Source organism: Callithrix jacchus, chromosome 16, assembly GCF_049354715.1.
Source record: "Callithrix jacchus isolate 240 chromosome 16, calJac240_pri, whole genome shotgun sequence".
Lineage (NCBI taxonomy): Eukaryota > Metazoa > Chordata > Mammalia > Primates > Cebidae > Callithrix > Callithrix jacchus.
The window spans coordinates 53522163-53546038 of record NC_133517.1 but is presented as its reverse complement, the minus strand read 5'-3'; the positions used below and the strand labels follow the sequence as shown (position 1 = coordinate 53546038).

The 23876-nt window shown below is 56.9% G+C and overlaps 4 protein-coding genes across 13 annotated transcripts; 3 read left to right on the top strand and 1 right to left on the bottom strand.

Annotated features, from left to right (window-relative positions):
* Nucleotides 1–947: 947 nt before the first annotated feature.
* Nucleotides 948–4595, top strand: EXOSC4 (exosome component 4). Of its 2 annotated transcripts, XM_035277492.3 has the most exons (4): nucleotides 948–1233; nucleotides 2243–2449; nucleotides 2542–2868; nucleotides 4299–4595. In XM_035277492.3, exons 1-4 carry the CDS (start codon nucleotides 1063–1065, stop codon nucleotides 4434–4436), a joined length of 843 nt encoding a protein of 280 aa, XP_035133383.1. In that variant the 5' UTR covers nucleotides 948–1062; the 3' UTR covers nucleotides 4437–4595. The 2 variants fall into 2 exon arrangements, with proteins under 2 accessions (XP_035133383.1, XP_002759197.1); XM_002759151.7 differs by lacking the exon at nucleotides 4299–4595 and having other exon boundaries at nucleotides 2542–2944.
* A 253-nt stretch (nucleotides 4596–4848) lies between these two features.
* GPAA1 (glycosylphosphatidylinositol anchor attachment 1) lies at nucleotides 4849–10015 on the top strand. Of its 2 annotated transcripts, none has more exons than XM_017965516.4 (12): nucleotides 4849–5019; nucleotides 5300–5479; nucleotides 5563–5674; nucleotides 5888–6035; nucleotides 6113–6214; nucleotides 6304–6500; nucleotides 6575–6771; nucleotides 6884–7037; nucleotides 7206–7286; nucleotides 7437–7627; nucleotides 7786–7888; nucleotides 8033–10015. In XM_017965516.4, exons 1-12 carry the CDS (start codon nucleotides 4946–4948, stop codon nucleotides 8378–8380), a joined length of 1887 nt encoding a protein of 628 aa, XP_017821005.1. In that variant the 5' UTR covers nucleotides 4849–4945; the 3' UTR covers nucleotides 8381–10015. The 2 variants fall into 2 exon arrangements, with proteins under 2 accessions (XP_017821005.1, XP_008981300.1); XM_008983052.5 differs by having other exon boundaries at nucleotides 7718–7888; nucleotides 8033–8375.
* Nucleotides 10016–15162: 5147 nt separating this feature from the next.
* On the top strand, nucleotides 15163–17620 carry CYC1 (cytochrome c1). 3 transcript variants are annotated; one of them, XM_035276816.2, is made up of 7 exons: nucleotides 15163–15312; nucleotides 15923–16119; nucleotides 16202–16328; nucleotides 16417–16574; nucleotides 16664–16824; nucleotides 17114–17214; nucleotides 17314–17620. In XM_035276816.2, the coding sequence occupies exons 1-7, from the start codon at nucleotides 15184–15186 to the stop codon at nucleotides 17416–17418; spliced, it is 978 nt and encodes a 325-aa protein (XP_035132707.1). In that variant the 5' UTR covers nucleotides 15163–15183; the 3' UTR covers nucleotides 17419–17620. The 3 variants fall into 3 exon arrangements, with proteins under 3 accessions (XP_035132707.1, XP_078209056.1, XP_078209057.1); XM_078352930.1 differs by having other exon boundaries at nucleotides 15900–16119; XM_078352931.1 differs by having other exon boundaries at nucleotides 15163–15785.
* An 816-nt stretch (nucleotides 17621–18436) lies between these two features.
* Nucleotides 18437–23826, bottom strand: SHARPIN (SHANK associated RH domain interactor). 6 transcript variants are annotated; one of them, XM_078352927.1, is made up of 10 exons: nucleotides 23603–23826; nucleotides 23124–23298; nucleotides 22828–22878; nucleotides 20290–20430; nucleotides 20070–20211; nucleotides 19877–19985; nucleotides 19644–19797; nucleotides 19448–19572; nucleotides 19206–19361; nucleotides 18437–18644 (listed from the first exon to the last, which is right to left on the bottom strand). In XM_078352927.1, the coding sequence occupies exons 1-9, from the start codon at nucleotides 23804–23806 to the stop codon at nucleotides 19245–19247; spliced, it is 1218 nt and encodes a 405-aa protein (XP_078209053.1). In that variant the 5' UTR covers nucleotides 23807–23826; the 3' UTR covers nucleotides 18437–18644; nucleotides 19206–19244. The 6 variants fall into 6 exon arrangements, with proteins under 6 accessions (XP_078209053.1, XP_078209054.1, XP_035132372.1 ...); XM_035276481.3 differs by lacking the exon at nucleotides 18437–18644 and adding an exon at nucleotides 18999–19147 and having other exon boundaries at nucleotides 19233–19361; XM_035276482.3 differs by lacking the exon at nucleotides 18437–18644 and adding an exon at nucleotides 18999–19147 and having other exon boundaries at nucleotides 19233–19361; nucleotides 19448–19566.
* Between the last annotated feature and the right edge of the window lie 50 nt (nucleotides 23827–23876).

Genomic DNA, 23876 nt, shown 5'->3' with positions numbered 1-23876 from the left:
GGCTACCCTTGGAACCCAACTGCCATACTGCAAGGAAGCCTCGGTTGCATGTAGAAGCCACATGTAGGTGTGCTGCCTAACAGCCACACGTGAGGTCCTGGCCCGCCACCAGCATCAGTCACCGAAGATATGAGGGAGAAAACTTTGAGGATGGCTCCAGCCCCAGCCACCATCTAGCAGGAACTGCAGGAGAGATCCTAAATGCAAACTACCTAGCTGAGCCTAGGTAACACCAGACTGCAGAACATCATAAAATAATCATGTTATTCGAAGCCACTGAGGTTAGGTGGCAAGAGATAAACAGACATACAACGCCTCTTTGGAAAGGATGAGGAATCAGCATCCTCAAAGGGAAACGGGAGGCCCACTTGACTGCAGTGTGGGAGCTCGGTGTAACGGAGGGCAAGGGAGGAATGGAGGTGCCAGGTGTGGACCATGCTGGGACACCAGCCCGGTCACCTTCCTAGGACCCCTCAATGCCTTCTCTTCTCCTGTCAGTCAATGCTGCAACCACTAAGTTCATCCTTCCACTTTCACACTTACAGTGCGGGGAAGGCTGAATAATGCAGGCACCATTGGTCCCGAGGGCGTGGCTTCGGAATTCCTCCTTCAGCGGGCGCCCACTTCTTGGCACCCGTGGCACAGCTCCGGGAACGGCCGCGGGCCTAGCCCCCGCTTCCCCGACAGAGCCGCTGCAGCTCCCCGGAGACAGAAGCAGAGCCGGACCGCCGAAAACCGTAGATCCTGGGAGGTCGGGGCCGCGGGTAGCTGTAGTTTCCCGGGACCGGAAGTGGCAACGGACCGCCGGAAATCTTAGATCCGGGGACCTCGGGGCGGCGGTTAGCTGTAGTTTCCCGGGACCAGAAGTGGCAACGGACCGCCGAAAACCATAGATCCGGGGAAGTCGGGGCCGCGGGGAGTTGCAGTTCCGCGGACCCGGAAGTGACAGAGGACCACCGGAAACCGTAGATCCGGGGAAGTCGTAGCCGCCTGGAGCTCTAGTTCTCCAGTTCTCCAGCGGCTCAGAGAACTAAGCCGAGAGGGAGTTGGCGGCCGGGCGGAATGGCGGGGCTGGAGCTCTTATCGGACCAGGGCTACCGGGTGGACGGGCGGCGCGCCGGGGAGCTGCGCAAAATCCAGGCGCGGATGGGCGTGTTCGCGCAGGCTGACGGCTCGGCCTACATCGAGCAGGGCAACACCAAGGCGCTGGCGGTGGTCTACGGCCCGCACGAGGCGAGTGGGAGGGGAAATCGTGCGGTCGCGGAGCCGCAGGGCAGCCGGGCTGAGCACAGGCTCAGGGACTTGAGGGGCAACGGCCGGCGCGCCTCCGACCACACAGCCGATGCTCAGCACCGCATGTCACTCGGAGTAAACGCAAGTCCTTAGTGCACTGAGCGGTGGTCCTGCCTTTCTCATCGGCTTGTCCCTGCGCCCTCCCTTCTCTTTGCGGCTCTTCAGCTCCCCCACTCGCCCCGTCACCTCTCAGCTCTACTCCGACGTCACTCCTCCCCAGACAACCTTATCCACGCGGTACTTCCCCTCCCTACAATAAACCCTTCCTTGTCTTTTGTGCACCTACGATCTCAAACGCCTGTTTTGCTTAAGCACGTTCACCTTTGTTTCCTTGCTGGAACATAAGCTTCCTAAAGACAGGAACTTTACATGAAACTCTATGGTTTCACTGCGGTTCCCAGCGCTGTAACAGTGCCTGGCCAGCAAAGGTATTGAAAATGTGCTTAGCGCATGGCTGTGGGAGCTCTGCTTTCTAGGCGCAGGGAAGCACGAGGGCGAAGACCACGGGGGTGAAAACAAGCATAGCACTTAGGCAGAGCAGAAAGACTGCTGGTGGGGAAAGGGGGTAACTCCAAATTAAAGTAGAGTGTTTCCGGGGAGGTGAGGACTTGGGATTTTGTAGACCAGGGAAAGGATTTGGGATTTTATTTCACATGTAATGTAACGCCTTCGTAAGTTAATTAGGATTTGAGTGTGTACGTGAGATAGAATCAGCCTTGATGTTTGTAAACTTGGGCTGGAAGGGAATGGGACAAGGATGGACACAAAGCAGCCAACTAAAAGATGCATGCCAGGAGGAAAAACGAGCAAAACAGGGGGCTTTGTTTTGGAGGTAAAGTAGTTGCCTCTTGCTGAGGCCTTGAAAGTGAAAGGAGAGGCAGACCCCCAGAGTACAGTGGAGTGTGAGCTGGAAGAAGTGGGCCTGGCTCATGTGTCCATCTTCTTCCAGATCCGGGGCTCGCGGGCTCGAGCCCTGCCAGACAGGGCCCTAGTGAACTGTCAATATAGTTCAGCGACCTTCAGCACCGGTGAGCGCAAGCGACGGCCACATGGGGACCGTAAGTCCTGTGAGATGGGCCTACAACTCCGCCAGACTTTCGAAGCAGCCATCCTCACACAGCTGCACCCACGCTCCCAGATTGATATCTATGTGCAGGTGAGCCGGCTGCAGCCTGCAATCCAGGGAGGGAAGAGTGTGATGGGATTGAGGAGGGAGTCTGATGAACTGACACCCTGGGGTCCTCGCAGGTGCTACAGGCAGATGGTGGGACTTACGCAGCGTGTGTGAATGCAGCCACGCTGGCAGTGCTGGATGCTGGCATACCCATGAGAGACTTTGTGTGTGCGTGCTCAGCTGGCTTCGTGGACGGCACAGCCCTGGCAGACCTCAGCCATGTGGAGGAAGCAGCTGGTGGCCCCCAGCTGGCCCTGGCCCTGCTGCCAGCTTCAGGCCAGATTGCGCTGCTTGAGATGGATGCCCGGCTGCATGAGGACCACCTGGAGCAGGTGTTGGAGGCTGCTGCCCAGGCTGCTCAAGATGTGCACATCCTCTTGGACCGAGTTGTCCGGCAGCATGTGCGTGAGGCCTCTATCTTGCTGGGGGATTGACCACCCTGCCACCCATGTCCAGAATAAAACCCTCCTCCGCCCACACACTCCTCACTGTACTTTGATCACCCAACAGCACTTTGGAGCTATGTGAAGCCCTGCAGAGCCTGGCCTGGTACTGGCTACTGGGAATGACCAGGGACCCTCTTATATAGAGAACTGTCTATCTCTGTATATCCTGATTGAAACCCTGAAGAGAACAGTGGATTAGGGGGTTGAGGAGAGATAGTTCCTGGGTGGAAAAAGCAGCATGTCCCAGTAAGGACTCAAGGCAGCTGAGTAAGAGGCAGGGCCTGGCAAGATGAGCCAGGCCATTAGACTGAGGAATCTATTCTTACTCCAGCACATCGGGAGCCCTGAGCAAAGGGCTGAGGAAAAACTCAGCTGGCTCTGGGTACCCACCCTAGAGATGTGGGTAGCCATGTCCCACAGCCTGTGGACTATGGCTTGGAACCCCTTGGGCTTTTCCTGCTGCTTACCCTGGACTCTAAAAGTACAAAAGCCAGGCATAGTGGCTTACACCTGTAATCCCAGAATTTTGGGAAGCTGAGGCAGATGGATTGCTTCAGGTCAGGAATTTGAGACTAGCCTGGCCAACATGGCAAAATCCCATCTCTACTGCAAATACAAAAATTAGCTGAGGTGGTAACACACACCTGTATAATCCCAGCTACTTGGGAGGCAGAGGCAGGAAAATCTCTTGAACCTGGGAAGTGGAGGTTGCAGTGAGCCGAGATCGTGCCACTGCACTCCAGCCTGGGCAATAGGGCAAGACTCCATCTAAAAAAATAAAAGTACAAAAAACGTGTTCTCATGGATCAGTAGAGGTCAGGAGTTCGAGACCAGCCTAGCCAACATGGTGAAACCCCATCTCTACCAAAGATATAAAAATTAGTGTGATAGTGGGCACCTGTAGCCCCAGGTACTTGGGAGCCTGAGGCAAGAGAATTGCTTGAACTGGGAGGCCAAACCCCACACCAGAGGTTGCACCACTGGACTCCAGCCTGGGTGACAGAGCAAGACTTTGTCTTACACACACACAAAAAAACCTGTTCTCATATGGAGTCTTCAGCTTTGACTCTTTCTGCCCACCACATTTTTGTTTGTTGAGACATGGTCTTGGTCTGTCACTCAGGCTGGAGTGCAGTGGTGTGATCACGGCTCACTACAGCCTCGACCTCCCAGGCTCAAGCAATCCTCCCCCTTTAGCCTCCTGAGTAACTGAGCTGAGACTAGAGGCATGCCCCACTCCACCTGGCTAGTTTTAAAAGCTTTTTTGTAGAGACTAGGTCTCACTTTGTTGTCCAGGCTGGTCTCAAGGGATCCTCCCACCTCAGCTTCCCAAACTGCACCCTCTTCTTGAGCAAACTCCGCCTTCATCCACCTCTGACCCACAGATCTGGCCAAGCCCTGACTACCCGCTCCTGCAGTCTGGACCCTGGGGCTGCTTCTCCCCTAATATTCCAAGGGTCTCCTGGCACAGACAGGGATGGTATGCTCCCCACTTTATGCTGCGCACACCCCAGCTCCAGTAGTGCCATCAGCATCTTTGCAGTCATCTGACTCGAAACCTTGGTGCTGGGCTCACGCTGTGACTCCACTGGGACGTCCTGAGTCACTAACATGCTTGGCATCCGGCCTTCCACCCCCTGCCCGGCTCATCGCCTCTGACTCCTGCGGGCCTTCCAGCCGTCCCCTGACCAGCTCGGGCATCTCTGCTCTTCACGGCCGTAGGGCCACCCGCCTGCCTCCGGGTCGGTGCACTCCCGGTCCGACTCTCCTGGAGGCAGCGCCCAGCGAACTCGGAAACCCGCCTTCACCAGCACAGCCAATGCTCCGGCCGACCGCTGCTCTGGGCTTGCGCGCCGGCCGTAGAGCGTTGGGGGCGCGCCCTGTGCTCTGGGCATGCGCGCCGCCGCGGGCGTCGCTGGGACCGGAAGTGCGGGCGAGCGCGCGTCCCCGGGTCTGACAGGAGTCGCCTACGGGCGCCGCGGCGGCAGTCGGAGGCGCGAGAGGGCTAGTAGCCGCGCCGCCCTGCCCAGCCATGGGCCTCCTGTCGGACCCGGTGCGCCGGCGCGCGCTCGCCCGCCTCGTGCTGCGCCTCAACGCGCCGCTGTGGTGAGGGCAGGGTCCGGGGAGGCGGGGACCCGCGGGCCCCGGACTCGCGCGGTCCCCATCGAGGGCCGGGACCCCTCCGGCTGCTCGCGCCCCTCCGCTCCTGCCCCCTAGAAGCACCGAGGGTGTCCGGCGCAGGCTCAGCTCTCCCGTCCGGCGTCCCGATGCCGGACTCTGGGTCTAAGTCTCGGACCCGCGCGGTCTTCCCCGGGTGCGGAGATTGGCTCGGGCCGGCGCCCCAGGACCCACTGACGCTTCGGTGCCCCTCCGTCCTCTCCCACAGCGTGCTGAGCTACTTGGCGGGCATCGCCTGGTTCTTGGCGCTCGCTTTCCCGCCGCTGACCCAGCGCACTTACATGTCGGAGAACGCCATGGGCTCCACCATGGTGGAGGAGCAGTTTGCGGGCGGAGACCGTGCCCGGGCTTTTGCCCGGGACTTCGCCGCCCACCGCAGGAAGTCGGGGTGAGCGGCAGAGCAGTGCGTGTGGCGCAGGCCGTGGTGGCTGAGGCCGGAGCTCTGCTCAGTGGCTCCCTTCGTGTCTGCAGGGCGCTGCCAGTGGCCTGGCTGGAACGGACCATGCGGTCAGTCGGGCTGGAGGTCTACACGCAGAGCTTCTCCCGGAAACTGCCCTTCCCAGATGAGACCCACGAGCGCTATGTATCGGCGGGGGGCAGGGGGGGTGCCCAGAAAGCACCTTGGAGGGAGGGGTCTGGGCTGGGTATCACCTTGGGGGATGTCATGGGGCCGGAAAGTTCAGTGGGAGAGAAATCCCTGGTGGGCATTGGAGGGCTAGGAAAGTCGGGGGGCGGCGAACCTTCGGCCCCTACCACAAGATTACACTGAGGCTCTTCCCTCCGATACTCCATACAGATGGTGTCAGGCACCAACGTGTACGGCATTCTGCGGGCCCCGCGTGCTGCCAGCACCGAGTCGCTTGTGCTCACCGTGCCCTGTGGCTCTGACTCTACCAACAGCCAGGCTGTGGGGCTGTTGTTGGCACTGGCTGCCCACTTCCGGGGTGAGGCTCAGGGCTGCTGGCCAGGGAGGGGTTTGGCCAGTGCCCCAGGCCCTGCTGATCCTGCTTCTGGCCTCCAGGGCAGATATACTGGGCCAAAGATATCATCTTCCTGGTAACAGAATATGACCTTCTGGGTACTGAGGCTTGGCTTGAAGCTTACCACGATGTCAATGTCACTGGTAGGTTCTCTTTTCCTGCCCTGGTTCCCCTCTCAGGGCCGCTGTCCTCACCAGATCCCCCATTGGCGTTCCTTCACTTGCTCTCACAGGCATGCAGTCATCCCCACTGCAGGGCCGAGCTGGGGCCATTCAGGCCGCTGTGGCCCTGGAGCTGAGCAGTGATATGGTCACCAGCCTCGATGTGGCTGTGGAGGGGCTCAACGGGCAGCTGCCCAACCTTGACCTGCTCAATCTCTTCCAAACCTTCTGCCAGAAAGGGGGCCTGCTGTGCACACTTCAGGGCAAGGTGGGTTTGCCTGCCTGAGGGCTGTAGGGCACAGGGTCTGTGAGAGGAGCTGATCCTGTCCTACATCTCTAAAGCTGCAGCCCCAAGACTGGACTTCGTTGGACGGACCACTGCAGGGCCTGCAGATGCTGCTGCTCATGGTTCTGCGGCAGGCCTCCGGCCGCCCTCATGGCTCCCATGGCCTCTTCCTGCGCTACCGCGTGGAGGCCTTAACCCTGCGTGGCATCAATAGCTTCCGCCAGTACAAGTATGACCTGGTGGCAGTGGGCAAGTAAGTAGTCTCTGGTCCCCCCTTTCCATGCCCAGGATGGTGTCCAGCTGGGGCGGAGTGGGGCATGGCCTGGTGGCTCTGGCCAGCCATGAACCTACCCCACACCTGACAGGGCTTTGGAGGGCATGTTCCGTAAGCTCAACCACCTCCTGGAGCGCCTACACCAGTCCTTCTTCCTCTACCTGCTCCCTGCCCTCTCCCGCTTCGTCTCCATTGGCCTCTACATGCCCGCCGCCGGCTTCTTGCTCCTGGTCCTTGGTCTCAAGATATCCTCCACCCCATGACATCTACTTGTGGCAGAGCCTCCAGTTTCTTCAATTCTAGGCTGGGGAAAGTCCTCCATCCTGATGGGGGGGTAGGGTATAGGGGTGAGCCCTGGGTCCCCTCTGGGCAGATCCCATCACACCTCTTGTTGGGGTCCTTGATTGGCCTACGCTCTGGAACTGTGGATGCAGCTGCATGAAGCTGGAGTGGGCCTTGAGGAGCCCAGGGGGAGCCCTGGCCCCAGTGCACAGGTGATGGCACCCCCTTCTGTTGTTAGAGTGGGCTTCCAGGGTCTGACTGGTGTTTACTGTTGCAACTTAACCTCAGCTGGTGGGGTGGTGGTGGTCTTTGGGGATCCCTTTGCCTCAGGACCCATCTCCAAGAGTCTGTGTGCCCTGCAGGGTGTGGGGTTGGCCTCGCTTGTGGCACCTCTGCTGATCTCGCAGGCCATGGGACTGGCCCTCTATGTCCTGCCAGTGCTGGGTCAACATGTGGCCGCCCAGCACTTCCCAGTGGCAGAGGCTGAGGCTGTGGTGCTGACACTGTTGGCGATTTATGCAGCTGGCCTGGCCTTGCCCCACAACACCCACCGGTGAGAGGGGCTGGGCTGGGCGGGTGAGGGTAGAGGTCCCTTGGACATGAAGACAGCCTGTGGGCTGCCTCTGAGTCTGTTGTCTTGCAGGGTGGTGAGCACACAGGCCCCAGACAGGGGCTGGATGGCACTGAAGCTTGTGGCCCTTATCTACCTAGCACTGCAGCTGGGCTGTATCGCCCTCACCAACTTCTCACTGGGCTTCCTGCTGGCCGCCACTATGGTGCCCACTGCTGCGCTTGCCAAGCCTCATGGGTCCCGGTATGCATGGATCAGCCCCACTTCCACCAGTGCCTGTGCCCTCCCCACAGACCGCACCCTCACCCTCATTCAGTAGCCCTTTTCCCCAACTCGGTGCCCCTGTCCCCACCTTGGAGCCTACCCTGATGTTGATTCTCCACTCAGGACCCTCTATGCTGCCCTGCTGGTGCTGACAAGCCCGGCAGCCACGCTCTTTGGCAGCCTGTTCCTGTGGCGGGAACTGCAGGAAGCGCCACTGTCACTGGCCGAGGGCTGGCAGCTTTTCCTGGCAGCACTGGCCCAGGGTGTGCTGGAGCATCACACCTACGGTGCCCTGCTCTTCCCACTGCTGTCCCTGGGCCTCTACCCCTGCTGGCTGCTTTTCTGGAATGTGCTCTTCTGGAAGTGAGATCTTCCTGTCCAGGGCACCAGGCTGGGACAGAGACTCCCCAAGGACCCCATTTTGCCTCCTTCCAGGGAAATAAACAAGTGTGTGTTTCAGCTGCTATTTGAGCTTCTGGCCCACTGTCCATGTAGGGCCCCAAGACACGGGGGCGAGAAGCCTGCAGAGCTTGGCATTCCCTCACAGCTCCCTGGCCAGGGCTGCTGTAGTCCACTTACCAGGTAGCATTCCTGCCCACCAGGACTCTGCTGCTGCCTCAGCCCTGGGAAGTGAGCCCCAGGCGCACTCTCTCAGTCTGGAGGATGCCATCCAGACTCAGGGCTGTGTGCATTGCTGTGTGGTGCTGGGAAGGAGAATACACCATGGCCAGGGTGACGAGCTGAGGCACCCAGAGACCACCTGACACCATCTTTACTGCTGGGGCTAAGAGGCTGGAGCTAGAGCCCTGCAGAGGAGGCCCAGGGTGCATGACATGGGGCCCAGGCAAGGCTAGAGCCTTGGGGTGGGATTGGGATGAAGCAGGGAGGAGCACATGGCCTGGCCTGGTTTCCCTGGAGTTGAGTCAGCCCAGGTGAGATGCCCACAAGGGGCAGGGCAGGCCACACAGTGGGGACAGTACCCAGGAGCAGGAAGGGCACTGGGACAAGAGCGCCATGGGTGAGGGCACTGACAGGCCAGCATGGAAAGAAGCAGGCTTTTATACCAGGACTCTGAAAGGAACTGGGAAGACCACCATCTGTTCCGAAAGGAGAAACCTGTAGCCTTTTGGTGATGCCAGGGCCATGTCAGAGACCTTGGTGCTGTGGCTGGAGAGCCCTCTGGTCACAGGAAGGCAAAGGTGCCGCAGCCACACACAACCATGCCCAGGCCTCAGTGTCGGAATCAGCTGTGCTGCCTGGAGAAGCCACAGCATCTGTTAGAATCAACTAAGGGCCAGGGTCCTTTCAGTACAGTGACCCCAAATGGCATGTCTGTGAGGTTCTGAGGCGGGTGTCCTCCCTGTGCCCCATTCTAGGCCACTGCCTCTTCACTGGGGCATGTCTTCCTGTGGGAGGCTCCCCTTGACTTGGGACCCCTGGTGTGGGGGGTTGGCCTGTTGATGGGGCTCCACAATTGGTGGATCAGCAGATAGCTCCCAGGGTGAACACCTCGGTAGTTTTCTAGAGTTTCTGCAGAGGAAACACATGCCTGCTGGGTGGGCTCGTGTTCTCTGTGTCTAGCATTGCTTGAGGCTTGGTAGGGATGATGGGGTATCAACCCCACTGTGACTGGCAGCCTCGTAATTAACTTGCCTATCTTCAGCCCACTTGTCCCCAAGTTTGCAGCCTCTAGTCACTTTCTCCAGTGAATACCTCCTCTGAGGCTGGGTGGATGCCTTCAGTCCCCACCTGAGCCTCGCTGGTTTCCCCTGCCTCTTGGTGCCCCTAGGAGCACCTCCTAGGTGGGCATCACAGGGGCCTTCCCTGCTAAATCAGCAGGGGAGACTCATCTGTCAGTCTCTTATTTTCCAAGAAGAAATCTCCGTGTGGAGATCTGTTCTCTTTGTAAGATGACATATACAAAATCACCCTCCAGGCATTTTAGCTGGGCTTTGGCCTCAATCTTTTTGGTTTTTTGTTTTGTTTTGTTTTTGAGACAGAGTAGCCCAGGCTGGAGTGCAGTGGCACGATCTTGACTCAGTGGAACCTCTGCCTCTCTGGTTCAGCAATGCTCCTGCCTCAGGCTCCAGAGTAGTGGGATTACGGGTGCATGCCACCACGTCTGGCTAATTTTTTGTATTTTTAGTAGAGGTGGGGTTTCACCATGTTAGCCAGGCTGGTCTCAAACTCTTGACCTCAGATATCTACCCACCTAGGCCTCCCAAAGTCCTGGGATTACAGGCATGAGCCACTGCACCTGGCTTCCTCAATTGTTTTTAGCTTTCTTTTCTTTTGAGACTGAGTTTCACTGTGTTGCCCAGGCTGGAGTGGAATGGCAAAATCTCAGCTCACTGAAACCTCCAGCTCCCAGGTTCAAGCAATTCTACCTCAGCCTCCTGAGTAGCTAGGACTACAGGTATGTGCCACCACACCTAGCTAATTTTTTTGTATTTTTAGCAGAGATAGGGTTTCACCATATTGGCCAGGCTGATTTCGAACTCCTGACCTTAGGTGATCCACCCACCTTGGCCTCCCAAAATGCTAGGATTATAGGCATGAGCCACCATGCCCGGCTGCCTCAATTGTTTTTAACAGGACTTTGGCAGTCACTTAAAGGACAAATCATGAAAATACATAAGTGGGGAAAAAAGCTACAGGAAACCTCGCTTGTGTTCTGAGTATGTCTGTACAGACTTCTCTGCCTATACAAGTGTTGAAAGATAACCATAGGCTGGGCTCGGTGGCTCACACTTGTAATCCCAGCACTTGGGGAGGATGAGGTGGGCAGATCATAAGGTCAGGAGATTGAGACCATCCTGGCTAACACGGTGAAACCCCATCTCTACTAAAAAATACAAAAAATTAGCCAGGTGTAGGGTCATGCACCTGTAATCCCAGCTACTCAGGAGGCTGAGGCAGCGGAATTGCTTGAACCTGGGAGGCAGAGGTTGCAGTGAGCCAAGATCATCCACTGCGCTCCAGCCTGGGTGACAGAGCAAGACTCCTCTTAAAAAAAAGGAAAAAGGTGGGGGGTGGAACATTGAGAACGGCAGAGTTGCTTTGTTAGGGAGGCAGGACTTCTGTTCTGATTTTCAGTAATGATACGGGCTCAACCTCCACATTTCTCCCCCCTTTTTTTTTGATGGAGTCTCACTGTAACCCAGGCTGGGGGCTATGCCAAGATCTTGGCTCATTGCAACCTTCCCTCTGGAGTTCAAGGGATTCTTCTGGCTCAGTGTCCCAAGTAGCTGAGATTACAGGCATGTGCCACCACATCCTGCTTTTTTTTTTTTGAGACAGAAAACCACAGAACCACAGCCACCGGTCAGGGCCACAGTCACCCACACAGCAGACCAAAGCAAAGCCATCTCCAGAAGCCTCTGCATTAAAAGAAAAAAAAGGGAGGCCAGCTAAGGTGAGATTGTTTAAACCTAAGAGTTCATTTTTTTTTTTTTTTTTGAGATAGAGTTTCGCTCTTGTTACCCAGGCTGGAGTGCAATGGCGCGATCTTGGCTCATCACAACCTCTGCCTCCTGGGTTCAGGCAATTCTCCTGCCTCAGCCTCCTGAGTAGCTGGGATTACAGGCACGCGCCACCATGCCCAGCTAATTTTTTGTATTTTTAGTAGAGATGGGGTTTCACCATGTTGACCAGGATGGTCTCAATCTCTTGACCTTGTGATCCACCTGCCTCAGCCTCCCAAAGTGCAGGGATTACAGGCGTGAGCCACCGCGCCTGGCCTATTTTTTTTTTTTTAAGTAGAGATGTGGTTTCGCTATGTGAAGGCCAGGCTGGTCTTGACCTCCTGACTTCAGGTGATCTGCCCACCTCAGCCTCCCAAAGTGCTAGGATTACAGGCATGAGCCACTGCCCCTCACCTCCTCCCTGATATTTCTCATGGGCCCACGTCCCTCCATCTTTACTGTTTGGTCTCCTGCCTTGCCTACTCTGCTGTTTCCCAGCCACACCTGTCTCCTCAGTGCCCATTCAGCAGTCGTAGAGATCTTTAACACCAGGCTGAGTGTAAAACTCTGGGGGATGCCCATCATTCACAGAATAAAGTGAAACTCCTAACCCTGGTCTCCAAGACCAGCGTGTCCAACTCCTACCTGGCTCTGCAGAACATTTTCATTGCCCCTGAAAGAGATCCTATACCCATTGTCATTCACTCCCCATCTCTCTCCCTTCCCAGCCCCTGGCACTATTGATCTCTCTGCCTCTATAGATCTACCTACTGTGTACCATCACGTGAATAAAATCATGTACATGGTCTTTTGTGACTGGCTCTTCCAGTGTCTCCATGGTGTTATCAACACTTGCTAGTGTCCATCTTTTTTTCTTTTCTTTTTTTGAAACGGAGTTTTGCTCTTGTTGCCCAGGCTGGAGTGCAATGGCACAATCTTGACTCACTGCAACCTCTGCTCCCAGGTTCAAGCAATTCTCCTGCCTCAGCCTTCCAAGTAGCTGGCATTACAGGCATGTGTCACTACGTCTGGCTAATTTTGAGCTTTTAGTAGCGATGGGGTTTCTCCATGTTGGCCAGCCTGGTCTTGAAGTCCCGACCTCAGGTGATCTGCCCGCCTTAGGCTCCCAAAGTGCTGGGATTACAGGCGTAAGCCACTGCACCCAGTGTACTGCAATGGCCCACAGGGTCGTGGGGGTGTGCCTTATGCTGTGCTGAGGTGCAGGATCCACGAAATAAAGAGGACACAGAAGTACAAGGAAAACACAGCTGGGCTCAGGGGGCCACGCCACCTATAAGTGGAGTCAGGCAAGGCCCCGAATGTCCAGAAGCCTGAGTATTTATTACGTATAGGTTAGGAGGCAGGGCAGTGAGTGAAATAATCTTTAAGGATAGTGATAGGGTCATCAGCAATAAAACAAGGGGTCCACCCCCATTAGGTCACCTAGGCCAGGAGGTGGACAGTGCACAGCAAGGGGCCCGTTCCCATGAAGGCAAGGGCCGTGCGCAGTAAGGGGTCCACCTCCATTAGGTCACCGAGGCTTGAAGGTGGGCCGTGCGCAGTGAGGAGGGTGCAGTGTGCAAGACTTCTATCTATGGGCAAAATACTTCTAAGAAAATTTATAGGAAGATAAGCTTTAAGTTACACAGTAGTGACAGAGCTGTCCGCCACCTGCTGGCAGCTTCCCATGGGTTCTATGGGGAGATGCTTTTCGAGCAGCACAGCAGCAAGAGCTGATAAAGTTCACAGTCACCAAGGTGGATTGCTGGTCTGAGGGCGGCCCTCCACAAGAACTGGAGCAGGGTCCTACAACTCCTTCAGCAGGAGGAGTGGCTCTTGCCCCAAGCCTGCCACACAGCTGAACGCTGCCGCCTGGGCCGTGGATTCTTGTCCTGGCATAACTGTTTTCCCTTAAATCATCCTCTGCGCTGTGTCTGCTCCGGGCATTCCTCTGATTATAAGCTGCTTATTCCTTAATTCATGCTCTGTACTGTGTCCACTCTAGGCATTCCTCCGATTATGAACTAAGATATAATTATAGGTATATATGTAGGGAAATATTCTTTAGGCACTCACACTATCAACTATTACATGCTTATATAGAGGATTATATAAAGGGATTCTTCAAGCCCTAATTCTATAAACTAATATATGATTATATAAAGGATCATATAAAAGGAAATAGCTGAGTCGTAACATATAAACTGAGAAATTCTTCAAACCCTAACTGTGCCAGGGTTCTGATTAGATCTCTTTCCTCGGTGCCCATATGCGGGTTACCCACAACCCAGCCCTGTTACTGTCTATCTTGCAGATTACAGCCAGCCCAGTGGGTGTGGAGTGGTATCTCATTTTGGTTTTGATTTGCATTTACCTAATGTTTAATGAAACTAAGCATCTTTTCATGTGATTATTGGCAAGTGCTGCATATTCTTTATTTAGAAATAAAGGCAAGGTCTCACTATGTTGCCCAGGCTGGTCTCTTATTTCTGGCCTCAGGCGAACCTTCTGCCTCCAGCCTCCCAAAGTGCTGGGATTGCAAGTATGAGCCACCACACCCAGTGCTGTATATATTCTTTAAAGAATGAGCCCATTTTTTTTTTCTTGGGTTATTCTAATTTCCAAGTTGTAAGAGTTCTCTATGTATTCTGGACACGAAGCCCTTTTAGGATATGATTGCAAATATTTTCTCCCATTTTGAGTTGTCTTTTCACTTTTTTGATCACATCCTTTACTGCACAAAAGTTTTTAATTTTGAGGAAATCCAACTTACTGCTTTAGTTGCCTATGCTTTTCGTGTCATATCTAAGAAACCATTGCTTACTTCAAGGTCACAAGGATTTATGCCTGTTTTCTTTGTTTTTTGTTTGTTTGTTTGTTTGGAGATGGAGTTTCACTCTTGTTGTCCAGGCTGGAGTGCAATGGCACAATCTCAGCTCACTGCAACCTCCACCTCCCAGGTTCAAGCGATTATCCTGCCTCAGCCTCCCAAGTAGCTGCGATTCCAGGCAGGCGCCACCATACCCAGCTAATATTTGTACTTTCAGTAGAGACAGGGTTTCTCCATGTTGGTTAGGCTGGTCTCAAACTCCCGACCTCAGATGACCCACTTGCCTCTGCCACCCAAAGTGCTGTGATTACTGGCATGAGCTACCACACCGGCCAATTTTTGTAATTTTTAGTAGAGCTGGGGGTTCACCATACTGGTCTCCATCTCGACCTTGTGATCCGCCTGCCTCAGCCTCCCAAAGTGCTGGGATTACAGGCGTGAGCCACCGCGCCCGGCCTCGAGGTGAAGAGATCGAGACCATCCTGGTCAACATGGTGAAACCCCCACCCGCGCTGCCCGGCCAAGCCGCCCTTTCTCTGGAGGTCCTCAACCTGCAGGGGCAGCCTCCACCGGGCCACGGGGCAGCCTCCACCTGACCACGGGGCAGCCTCCACCGGGCCACGGGGCAGCCTCCACCGGGCCACCGCGCAGCCTGGGAACGTCAAGAAAAGGAGCGTCGAGGTCTAGGTGGCGGCGTGGGAAACGCCGGGCGGGGCGGGGCGCTGTCAAGGCAACAGAGAGACGCGACGGAGCCCCACCCCACCGCCAGTTTCCACGCCAACTTTGAAGAGCGCGGCGACGCAGGCGGTGCCCCGGCCCCTGACCGACGCTACCCGGGCCAGCGCGCCTCGTCCCCGCCCACCCGGCAGGCTCCGCCCCCACGCCCGTCCCCGCCCTGCGCTCCCCGGCTGTCGCGAGGTTTCCACTCGCGTGGCGCCCTAGGGGCCGACGGGATCGGCGGCCGCGCTGAGGAGGCCAAGATGGCGTCAGCGGCGGCTTCGCTTCGCGGGGCGGTGCTGGGCCCGCGGGGCGCGGGGCTCCCGGGCGCGCGTGCCCGGGGGCTGCTGTGCAGCGCGCGGCCCGGGCAGCTCCCGCTGCGGACACCTCAGGTGAGCGCTGGGCCGGGTCCCGGCCTCCGCGCGGCCCCGCAGCCCCTTGAAGGTCACGGCGGGGAGGCTGCGGGCGCGGACTGGGGCAGCGCGGAAGCAGTCCCGGCCTCCGGCCCGGCCGGGTCCCCGCTGCCTGCCGACCTTGAGCGTGTGGGATCAGGGGCGGGTGCCCACCTCTCCGAAAGGCAGGGGGCCTGGTCCCGAGCGTGGGGGTCGGCGGAACCGGCTCGCCGCCGGGGCGGGGCGGGGCGGGGGCTTTCCCGGATGGCGCGCCCAGGACGGCTCTTGCGGCTGCCTGTCCCAACTGGGCCCGTGTCCTGAAGTGACCCAAGCCTGACCTCGGCCAGCTGCTTGTGACCTTGGCATGCCCCGGCACCCTTGGTCACTTCGGTGTGATCCTCGGCTCAGGATCCAGGAACACCTCCTCCTGAGAGCGAATCACGGTCTGGGAGTCCGCAGCGGAGAGGGATGGGGTGGGTAGCGGGCCGGAGTGTGCGTCTGGCGCCCTGCAGGCGGTGGCCAGTGCTGGGTGGAGAGGTGGGCGCTGAGAGTCAGATCCCCAGGTAGGGTGGGTGGTGTCCTGGCAGGCGCTGAAGCGGAGATCTTGCAGGCAGTGCCCTTGTCGTCGAAGCCTGGCCTTTCCCGAGGCCGGAAGGTGATGCTGTCAGCGCTGGGCATGCTGGCGGCAGGGGGTGCGGGGCTGACCCTGGCTCTGCATTCGGCTGTGAGTGCCAGTGACCTGGAGCTGCACGCCCCCAGCTATCCGTGGTCTCACCGTGGCCTCCTCTCTTCCTTGGACCACACCAGGTGTGCGGCTGGCTGGCAGGGGAGGTTCTGGGTGGAGCTGGCAAGAGAATCTAAAGCGTTCCTAACCCTTTCCTCTCTCTAGCATCCGGAGGGGTTTCCAGGTATATAAGCAGGTGTGCTCCTCCTGCCACAGCATGGACTACGTGGCTTACCGCCACCTGGTGGGCGTGTGCTACACGGAGGCCGAAGCCAAGGCGCTGGCTGAGGAGGTGTGAGGTGTGGGGATGCCTGGGACCCAGGGCTCAGGGCTCCCACTGTGGTGAGATGGCAAGGTTGTGACGAGGCTCTCGGTGGCAGGTGGAGGTTCAAGATGGCCCCAATGAAGATGGGGAGATGTTTATGCGGCCAGGAAAGCTGTCTGACTATTTCCCAAAACCGTACCCCAACCCTGAGGCGGCTCGAGCTGCCAACAACGGAGCACTGCCCCCTGACCTCAGCTACATCGTGCGAGCTAGGTACATGAGTTGCCCTCGGGGTAGTGCCAGAGAGGTGGGGGGAGGGTTGACTTGTGCTTGGGGCTAAGGAGCCATGGATCTGGTCCCAGGCATGGTGGTGAGGACTACATCTTCTCCCTGCTCACGGGCTACTGTGAGCCACCCACTGGGGTGTCACTGCGGGAAGGTCTCTACTTCAACCCCTACTTTCCTGGCCAGGCCATCGGCATGGCCCCTCCCATCTACACGGATGTCCTGGAGTTTGACGATGGTAAGAGGCCTCCAGTCTGGGAGTGGGCATGTTGAATACTTCTCCACTACCCCCAGGGATGCTTCCCTATGTTCCTGGGCCCCTGAGGTCCTGCCCCCTTCTTGTAGGGTGTCTTCTGTGCATGTCTCAGGAAGGGCTCCTTCAGTTTTGCCTGTGTCCAGTCGGGGGTACTGTCCCTTTGATGCCTTGGGTAGAGGCCACTGTTTGCTCCACAGAGAGGGTGCACTGAGAATTATATTAGGTTGGGCATGAGACTGAGAATAGCCCTCACTACTTGTCCTTGGCCCAGGCACCCCAGCTACCATGTCCCAGGTAGCCAAGGACGTGTGCACCTTCCTGCGCTGGGCATCTGAGCCAGAGCATGACCAACGAAAACGCATGGGGCTCAAGGTAAAAAGTGTTGGGAGAAGGCCATGGTGGGTATCAGAGGGGCTGGGAGCTGGGCAGAGCTCCCTCCCACTTCCTTCTCTGAGTCTTCCTTATCCTCAGATGTTGATGATGATGAGTCTGCTGGTGCCCCTGATCTACACCATGAAGCGGCATAAGTGGTCAGTCCTGAAGAGTCGGAAGCTGGCATATCGGCCACCCAAGTGACCCTGTCCAGTGTCTGCTTGCCTTCCTGCCAGAACAGGCCCTCAAGCCCAAGAGCCATCCCAGGCCTGTTCAGGCCTCAGCTGGCCCATTTGACTAAGCCCCTCTTCATCTGGAAAAAGAGGGAAGGGGACAGGAGACCAGACTCTAGCTCTGGACCCTCCTTCAGTCTCCATCATGGGAATAAATTAAGTTTCTCAAGGTACATATTTGAGTTATTATATGGAAGGAGTGCAGGTTTGCAAGGGACTCTAATACCAAGACCCTTGCCTTCACAGGGCTCCCAGGATGTCCCATGCAGGGTGGCCAGCACTGCTTTGCACTAACTGGTTGCTAGGAGTCCAAACAGTATTGGCTATAGGACAGAAAGCAGAGAACTGGATTTTAGAGGAAGTGGCAACATTTGGTGGGGTGGGTCTGAAAGAGCTGAAAAGGGCCTAGCCAGACTGGATGTGGCCCAGGGACCTGTTGGAATGAACAGCCAAGTGTCAGGGTGTTGAACCACTTGGTGTTGAACTCCATTCTGATGGCAGCAGGGAACCTTGGCAGCATTTCAGCAAGGCCTGGTCTAGAGCGGGGGCTATTGTTGGGCTGGGCTGAGAGGAAGGGGATGGCTCCCACCCAGGTGAAGGATATCAGGTAGAGATGGGCAGGATGTGTATCGTGGAGTGGCCCTTCCTAGCAGTCCCTAGGACAGCTGGGTGGTGGGTTCAGGCCAGAAGCTGACAGTGGCTGGGTTCTCACAAGAGCATGCTGCTCAGGGAAGGTGGCCAGTGGATGCTATCTAGGAGGGTCAAGAGACGTGACCCAGCAGTGCCCTGCTGCAGTATGGTATAGAACTCAGCTCCTGAGCTTTCCTTGTCCCTAGGAAGGGAAGGAAAACACCCATTTCTTTTTTTTTTTTTTAAGATCATGTAATGGCACGATCTCAGCTCACTGCAACCTCTGCCTCCTGTGTTCAAGCCGTTCTCCGCCTCAGCCTTCTGAGTAACTGAGATTACAAGCACATGCCACCATGCCCAGCTCATTTTTGTATTTTTAGTACACATAGGGTTTCCCTATGTTGGTCAGGCTGGTCGGTCTACTCCTGACCTGGTAATCTGCCCACCTCAGCCTCTCAAAGTGCTGGAATTACAGGCATGAGCCACCGAGCCCAGCCAACACCCACTGCTGGTGTCCTAGCTCCAGGAGCTGAGGGAGTAGTGGCCAGAGTCCAGAGATGACAAGAGCTGAATGGGAGAAAGGTGGTGGCAATAGAGCAGCAGGCAGGAGAGGTGCAGGCCTGGGGGACCAGGGGGACCAGTAGGAGGCAAGGTCAGCAGTGGGGGCTGCAGCTCAGTGTGTGACACACCCCAGCAGCCTCAGCCCTGCGGTGAGCAGCTGGGTGGGGGCCCTGTAGGCCTCAGGTCTAGGAAGAGATCCCCATGCCATGCTCTCCTGACCACTAAAGCTCAGGGTCTTGGTCCACTTCATTACCACCTGGTCTGGCAGGAGGAGCCCCACCTGCTGATGAGGGCCTAGCTCCCTGTAGCTCTGGCTAGGCTGGGGGAGGTCTGCAGAGATACAATGAAGGAGACACTTGCTGGCTCTTAAGGGTCTTTAATTGTTCCAGTTTGTGGTCCTTCCCCCTAACCCTGGTGGCTCTGTCCCAGCAGTCAGTAGAGGGCCCCTGAGTTCAGCGGGGGCCTAGGGATGTCCACCTGTGAGGGAAGGGCCACTCTTCCCTTATAACCTGTTGGGAAGGAGCTGGGTCATTCCCGTGGATTCTGCCCTACCCATCCCCCACTCACCTCCCCTGCCTGTGTCACCTCTGGTACCTCTGGTGGCTGTTAGGTGGAAGCTGCGGCAAGGGGGTCCCAAGTGCAGGGCCTCTGGGTGCTACACATCTCACAGCCAGGGCGGCTTGGGGCATTGATGAAGGTGCAGGAAGGACAGGGCCAGCCGGGCTGGGGGAGGAAAGATAGCTGTTAGTTCCCTGCCCTTTCCAATGGCCATAGCTGTCCTTGCCCTCCCTGCCCAGTCCCGTGCCCACCTGGAGAGGACTGGGCAGGCTGGAAGTGGCTGGCTGGGGGCCTGGGGGCAGACCCAATGATGCGGGAAACAAGCGTCCAAGTTCCCCATCCGTCTTCTGGGGGCGATGAGGGCTGGGTCCTATGGCTGAGGGGGTGGAGCTCAGGACTGTTGGGCTGCACCCCACCTCCCGCACCCCACCCACAGCAAGGACTGACCTGGGGCTTCTTGAGGAGCTGTCAGCAGGTAGAGGAAAGCAGGGTCCCCATCCTGCCGAACCCCATAGGAGGCAAGACTGCGCTCAGGCACACACAAGCACTGCCCAATGACCCAGCGTTGCACGGCCGGCGGGAAACCAAGCTCTGAGAACACCTGCATCCAGAGCATCAGGGCAGGTGGTGTCACCTAGGCTCCCCTGCCCCTGGCAGGGCTCCCTAGACCCTGTACCCACCTGCTCCTGGAGAGCTGCAATGGTGCAGTGGGGGTGGACCTGCAGTGCGATGTGGGCAGAGGATGCAGTGGATGCAGCAGAAGCAGCATCTTCAAGTGTGACCTGCAGTCTGGGCCAGAATGTGAGTTGAGGGATGGATGGAGAATGTGGGAGGGTCACAAGGGCAAAGTGAGGAAGAAGCCCCAGGCCTTACCTGATGGGGCCAGGTGGAAAGCAGGCCTCCTGAAGCTGAACACTGAGGGCCTCACGATGCTGGGCCAGGACAGCTGCTGCTTGGGCTGCCCCCTTCTCGTCCCCACCTGCAATGGCCCGGGCCAGGCGCCCTGCCAGCTCTTCTGCAGGGCAAACAAAGGACAGCTGTCACCACTGGGCACTGTCTGCTAGTCCCAACCCCCTACTCCACCCACCTGTACCTCTCTCCATCAAGTTTCCAGGGCTCCTAGGAAGATCTGCCTCAGGTGGAGGGGTCTTGAGTGTTGGGGCTTCCGGGGGACTGGGCAGGGAGACAGGGCATGCCTCTGGGCCCAGGGTTGGTGGTGAGCTGCTGCTGCTGCCTAGAGGTAAGATATGAGTGGGCTATGCTGTGACCTCTGTCCAGGCCTCTGGGCCCTTGGGTTTTCAGAACCTTTGCCTTTCCCCCAACCTCAGTCCATGCCAGGGCCCTGTCTCAGGCCACACTTCAAGCCATTCATTCTCCTAGCCTTGGTTCTGGCAAGCCCCTCAGAGGTCCCTGCCAGATTCCTGTTTATGCTGGAGCTGCACTTGGTTTATCTTTAAGAATCAAAGTCCTTCCAAACCGCTTTCGCTGCCTACCCCGGCCACCTCTCTTGGCCCTGTCTGCCAGCCAGGGATGCCTCACAGCAGAACCAAAGCAGGCCCTCAGTGGCCCTGCAGTGATGGTGGTCTCTTGTTGCCCTTGGGGACCTCCCCTCTCCTAGCTCCCTGACCCACACTTGGGCTGCCAGCACTCCAGACAAGCCACTGCTCTGGGCATCTTCAGAGCTGGGCATGCTGCTGTCTCTCCTTAACCCCCGTGTGAGGTCCAGCCCACTGCAATGGGCTAACAAGAGTTCCTGTGATGACCTCAGGTCCCCTGTATTCAAACTGTCTCCCCACTAGGACAGACAAGGCACACAGCACTGTTCCTGGCCCTGGCCCCGATCCCCACTGAACCTCAAAGATCATTTGCACATGCTCACCTCAGGATTTTTGTGTTTGCTGCTTCCTTGGTCACATGGTTCATGCCATGACCTTCAAATTTCACTCCAGTGTCACCTCAATGAGGCCTTCCCTGCCACTGTTTTTTTGTTTGAGATGAAGTTTCACTCTTGTTGCCCAGGCTGGAGTACAATGGTGCAATCTCAGCTCACCACAACCTCTGCCTCCTGCGTTCAAGCGATTCTCTTGCCTCAGCCTCTTGAGTAGCTGGGATTACAGGCATGCGCCACCATGCTCAGCTAATTTTGTATTTTTAGTAGAGACAGGGTTTCTCCATGTTGGTCAGGCTGTTCTCAAACTCCTGACCTCAGGTGATCTGCCCGCCTTGGCCTCCCAAAATGCTAGGATGAGGTGTCAGCCACCATGGCCAGCCCCTGCCACTGTTTTAAACACCAATCCTCCCAGCTCCAGCATTCCCATTCCTACAACATCTAACAGACTTAAAAAAAAAAAAAAAAAAAAAACCTCTACTTATTTATTTATTTATTTGTTGGAGATAGGCTCTCACTCTGTCACCCGGGCTGGAGCACAGTGGTGTGATCACAGCTCACTGCAGCCTTGAATCCCTGGGCTCAAGCAAGCCTCCCACCTCAGCCTCCTGAATAGCTGGGATGACAGGCAGACAACTCTACAATCAGCTAACTTTTAAGCTTTTTTGTATGTTGCCCAGCCCTATCCTTACTTTCTATGTCTGTCTCCTCTCCTCTAAGAATGCCAGCTCCAAGAGAATGGAGATTGCAGGTTACGTTCATTGCTTACGCCAAAGGAGTAGCTGCTGAATACATATGCTTAGTGAATGAATGACTGAAGACAGCCTAACTCCCTCTTTCCTTTTTTTTTGAGATGGGAGTCTTATTCAGCCACCCAGTAGCTGGGATTACAGGCACCCACCATCATGCCCAGCTATTTTTTGGATTTTGTTTTATTTTGAAACGGAGTTTCCCTCTTGTTACCCAGGCTAGAGTGCAATGGCACGATCTTGGCTCACCGCAACCTCCGCCTCCTGGGTTTAAGCAATTCTCCTGCCTCAGCCTCCCAAGTAGCTGGGACTACAAGCATATGCCACCATGCCCAGCTAATTTTTGTGTTTTTAGTAGAGACGGGGTTTCACCATGTTGACCAGGATAGTCTCGATCTCTTGACCTCATGATCCACCCGCCTCGGCCTCCCAAAGTGCTGGGATTACAGGCGTGAGCGCCTGGCTGCCTAACTCCTTTTCTAAACACTGAGTTGCTTGAGCCTCTCTTAGATCACTGTCTGGCTGTCTTCCTACCCCTCTGGCAGCTCTGCTTCTCTCATCTGTGGGCTGCCCGCTGTCTGGGAGCCCCAAACTACCTAGTCCTTCGTCTTTCTCAGTCTCAACTATTGACTCTTCCATTTAAGCAGCCATGTGAGCCAGGGGCAGTGGCTTATGCTCATGACCTCAGCTACTTAGGCTGAAGCAGGAAGATGGCCTGAGCCCATGAGTTCAAGGCTGCAGTGAGTAAGGATCACACTGCTGCACTCCAGCCTGGGTGATAGAGGGACACCTTGTCTGCAGAAAACCTCCCAAGCAGCCATTAAACTCAGCTAATTCCATCTTCTAAGCATCTCTGGAAACACCCTTCTCCCCAGCCCTATCTGCACTAACCCTTGCCACTGCAGAACTGTCAGTCTTAAGCAGGACGTATCTGAGTCCGTCACTCTCCCACTCCTGTCACCCTCCTGCTGCTCTTGGGATGATGTTTTCTCACCAGGTCCTGACCCTGCCTGCTCTGCCTCTTCATGCTTGCCTCTCATGCTTCCTGAGGGTTGAGGAAGGGCAGGCTGAGGTTCCAGGGCTTCCCGGTGGAAGCTGCAACTTGTGCTGGCTGGGGCATCGGATGGTGTCGGAGACCGACTCCAGGAGCCACTCCAAATTACTCCAAGCTACATCAGGCTCTGGGAGCCTTCCCAGACATCCATCAGTGGAGAAGGTGGATCCAACTTTCCCAACCAGGACCAGGGAGCCAAGGCTACTCCAAATGAGTATCCACTACAGAGCACTGACCATTGTGTCCTTCCACGGTGGCACCTCGGACCAGGACTGCCCACCGCTGAGCTTCCTGAGCGTTGAGGAAGTGCAGGCTGAGGGTTCCAGGCCCTCCTGGTGGAGGCTGCAGCTCGTGCTGGCTGGGGCCTCGAATGGTGTAGGAGACTGACTCCAGGGGCCACTCTAAACTGACCTGAGGAGGGGGAGAGTCCAGGCTCAGAACTTCCCCTGGTCCTATATCGCATGATGAACAAAGGAGCACAAGGTAACATTTATAGTCCATGTACACGGTCTTAGCCCTGTTCACCTATCACCAAATCCTAATAGTCCTGTAAAGTAGGTCCCAGCATTACCCCCATTTCACGGACGAGAAAACAGAAGCAAAGAAACATAACTGCTTAAGGGCACCCAGGTGGCAAGCGGAGGGGCCTGGCTTCGGGCTCCGGGCCCCGCCCGGGCCAAGAGGACTTGACCGTGCAACTTCTGTCCCCACTCACCGCCCCGGGTCCCACGCCCAGCAACTCCAGCCGGAAGCGCCCAGGCCGCTCAGGGTCCCCGCTCAGCTGCAGCCTCCGCAGCTGTGTCTCGGCGTCTGGCCCGGCGCCCAACGGCCTCACCGCGGCGTGCACAGCCAAGAGCACTGCGGCCGAGCCCGGGTCAGAGGCCGCCGCCGCCGCCGCCCCGCCTGCTGGCGGCGCCATCTCCGGTCCGGCCGGGTCTCGGCCCTCCGAGCGCGCTTCCGTGGGATCCGGCCGCTGAGCGCCTCCGCCG

Coding starts and splice junctions, on each gene's coding strand:
- EXOSC4 (XM_035277492.3), top strand. CDS start 1,063: ATGGCGGGGCTGGAGCTCTTATCGGACCAGGGCTACCGGGTGGACGGG. Junction 1,234..2,242: donor TGGTCTACGGCCCGCACGAG/GCGAGTGGGAGG, acceptor ATCTTCTTCCAG/ATCCGGGGCTCGCGGGCTCG. Junction 2,450..2,541: donor AGATTGATATCTATGTGCAG/GTGAGCCGGCTG, acceptor GGGTCCTCGCAG/GTGCTACAGGCAGATGGTGG.
- GPAA1 (XM_017965516.4), top strand. CDS start 4,946: ATGGGCCTCCTGTCGGACCCGGTGCGCCGGCGCGCGCTCGCCCGCCTC. Junction 5,675..5,887: donor ATGAGACCCACGAGCGCTAT/GTATCGGCGGGG, acceptor TACTCCATACAG/ATGGTGTCAGGCACCAACGT. Junction 6,501..6,574: donor TGTGCACACTTCAGGGCAAG/GTGGGTTTGCCT, acceptor ACATCTCTAAAG/CTGCAGCCCCAAGACTGGAC.
- CYC1 (XM_035276816.2), top strand. CDS start 15,184: ATGGCGTCAGCGGCGGCTTCGCTTCGCGGGGCGGTGCTGGGCCCGCGG. Junction 16,329..16,416: donor CCAAGGCGCTGGCTGAGGAG/GTGTGAGGTGTG, acceptor TCTCGGTGGCAG/GTGGAGGTTCAAGATGGCCC. Junction 17,215..17,313: donor GAAAACGCATGGGGCTCAAG/GTAAAAAGTGTT, acceptor CCTTATCCTCAG/ATGTTGATGATGATGAGTCT.
- SHARPIN (XM_078352927.1), bottom strand. CDS start 23,806: ATGGCGCCGCCAGCAGGCGGGGCGGCGGCGGCGGCGGCCTCTGACCCG. Junction 23,299..23,602: donor TGGGCGTGGGACCCGGGGCG/GTGAGTGGGGAC, acceptor CCCCCTCCTCAG/GTCAGTTTAGAGTGGCCCCT. Junction 19,362..19,447: donor GCCTGCCCAGTCCTCTCCAG/GTGGGCACGGGA, acceptor TTCCTCCCCCAG/CCCGGCTGGCCCTGTCCTTC.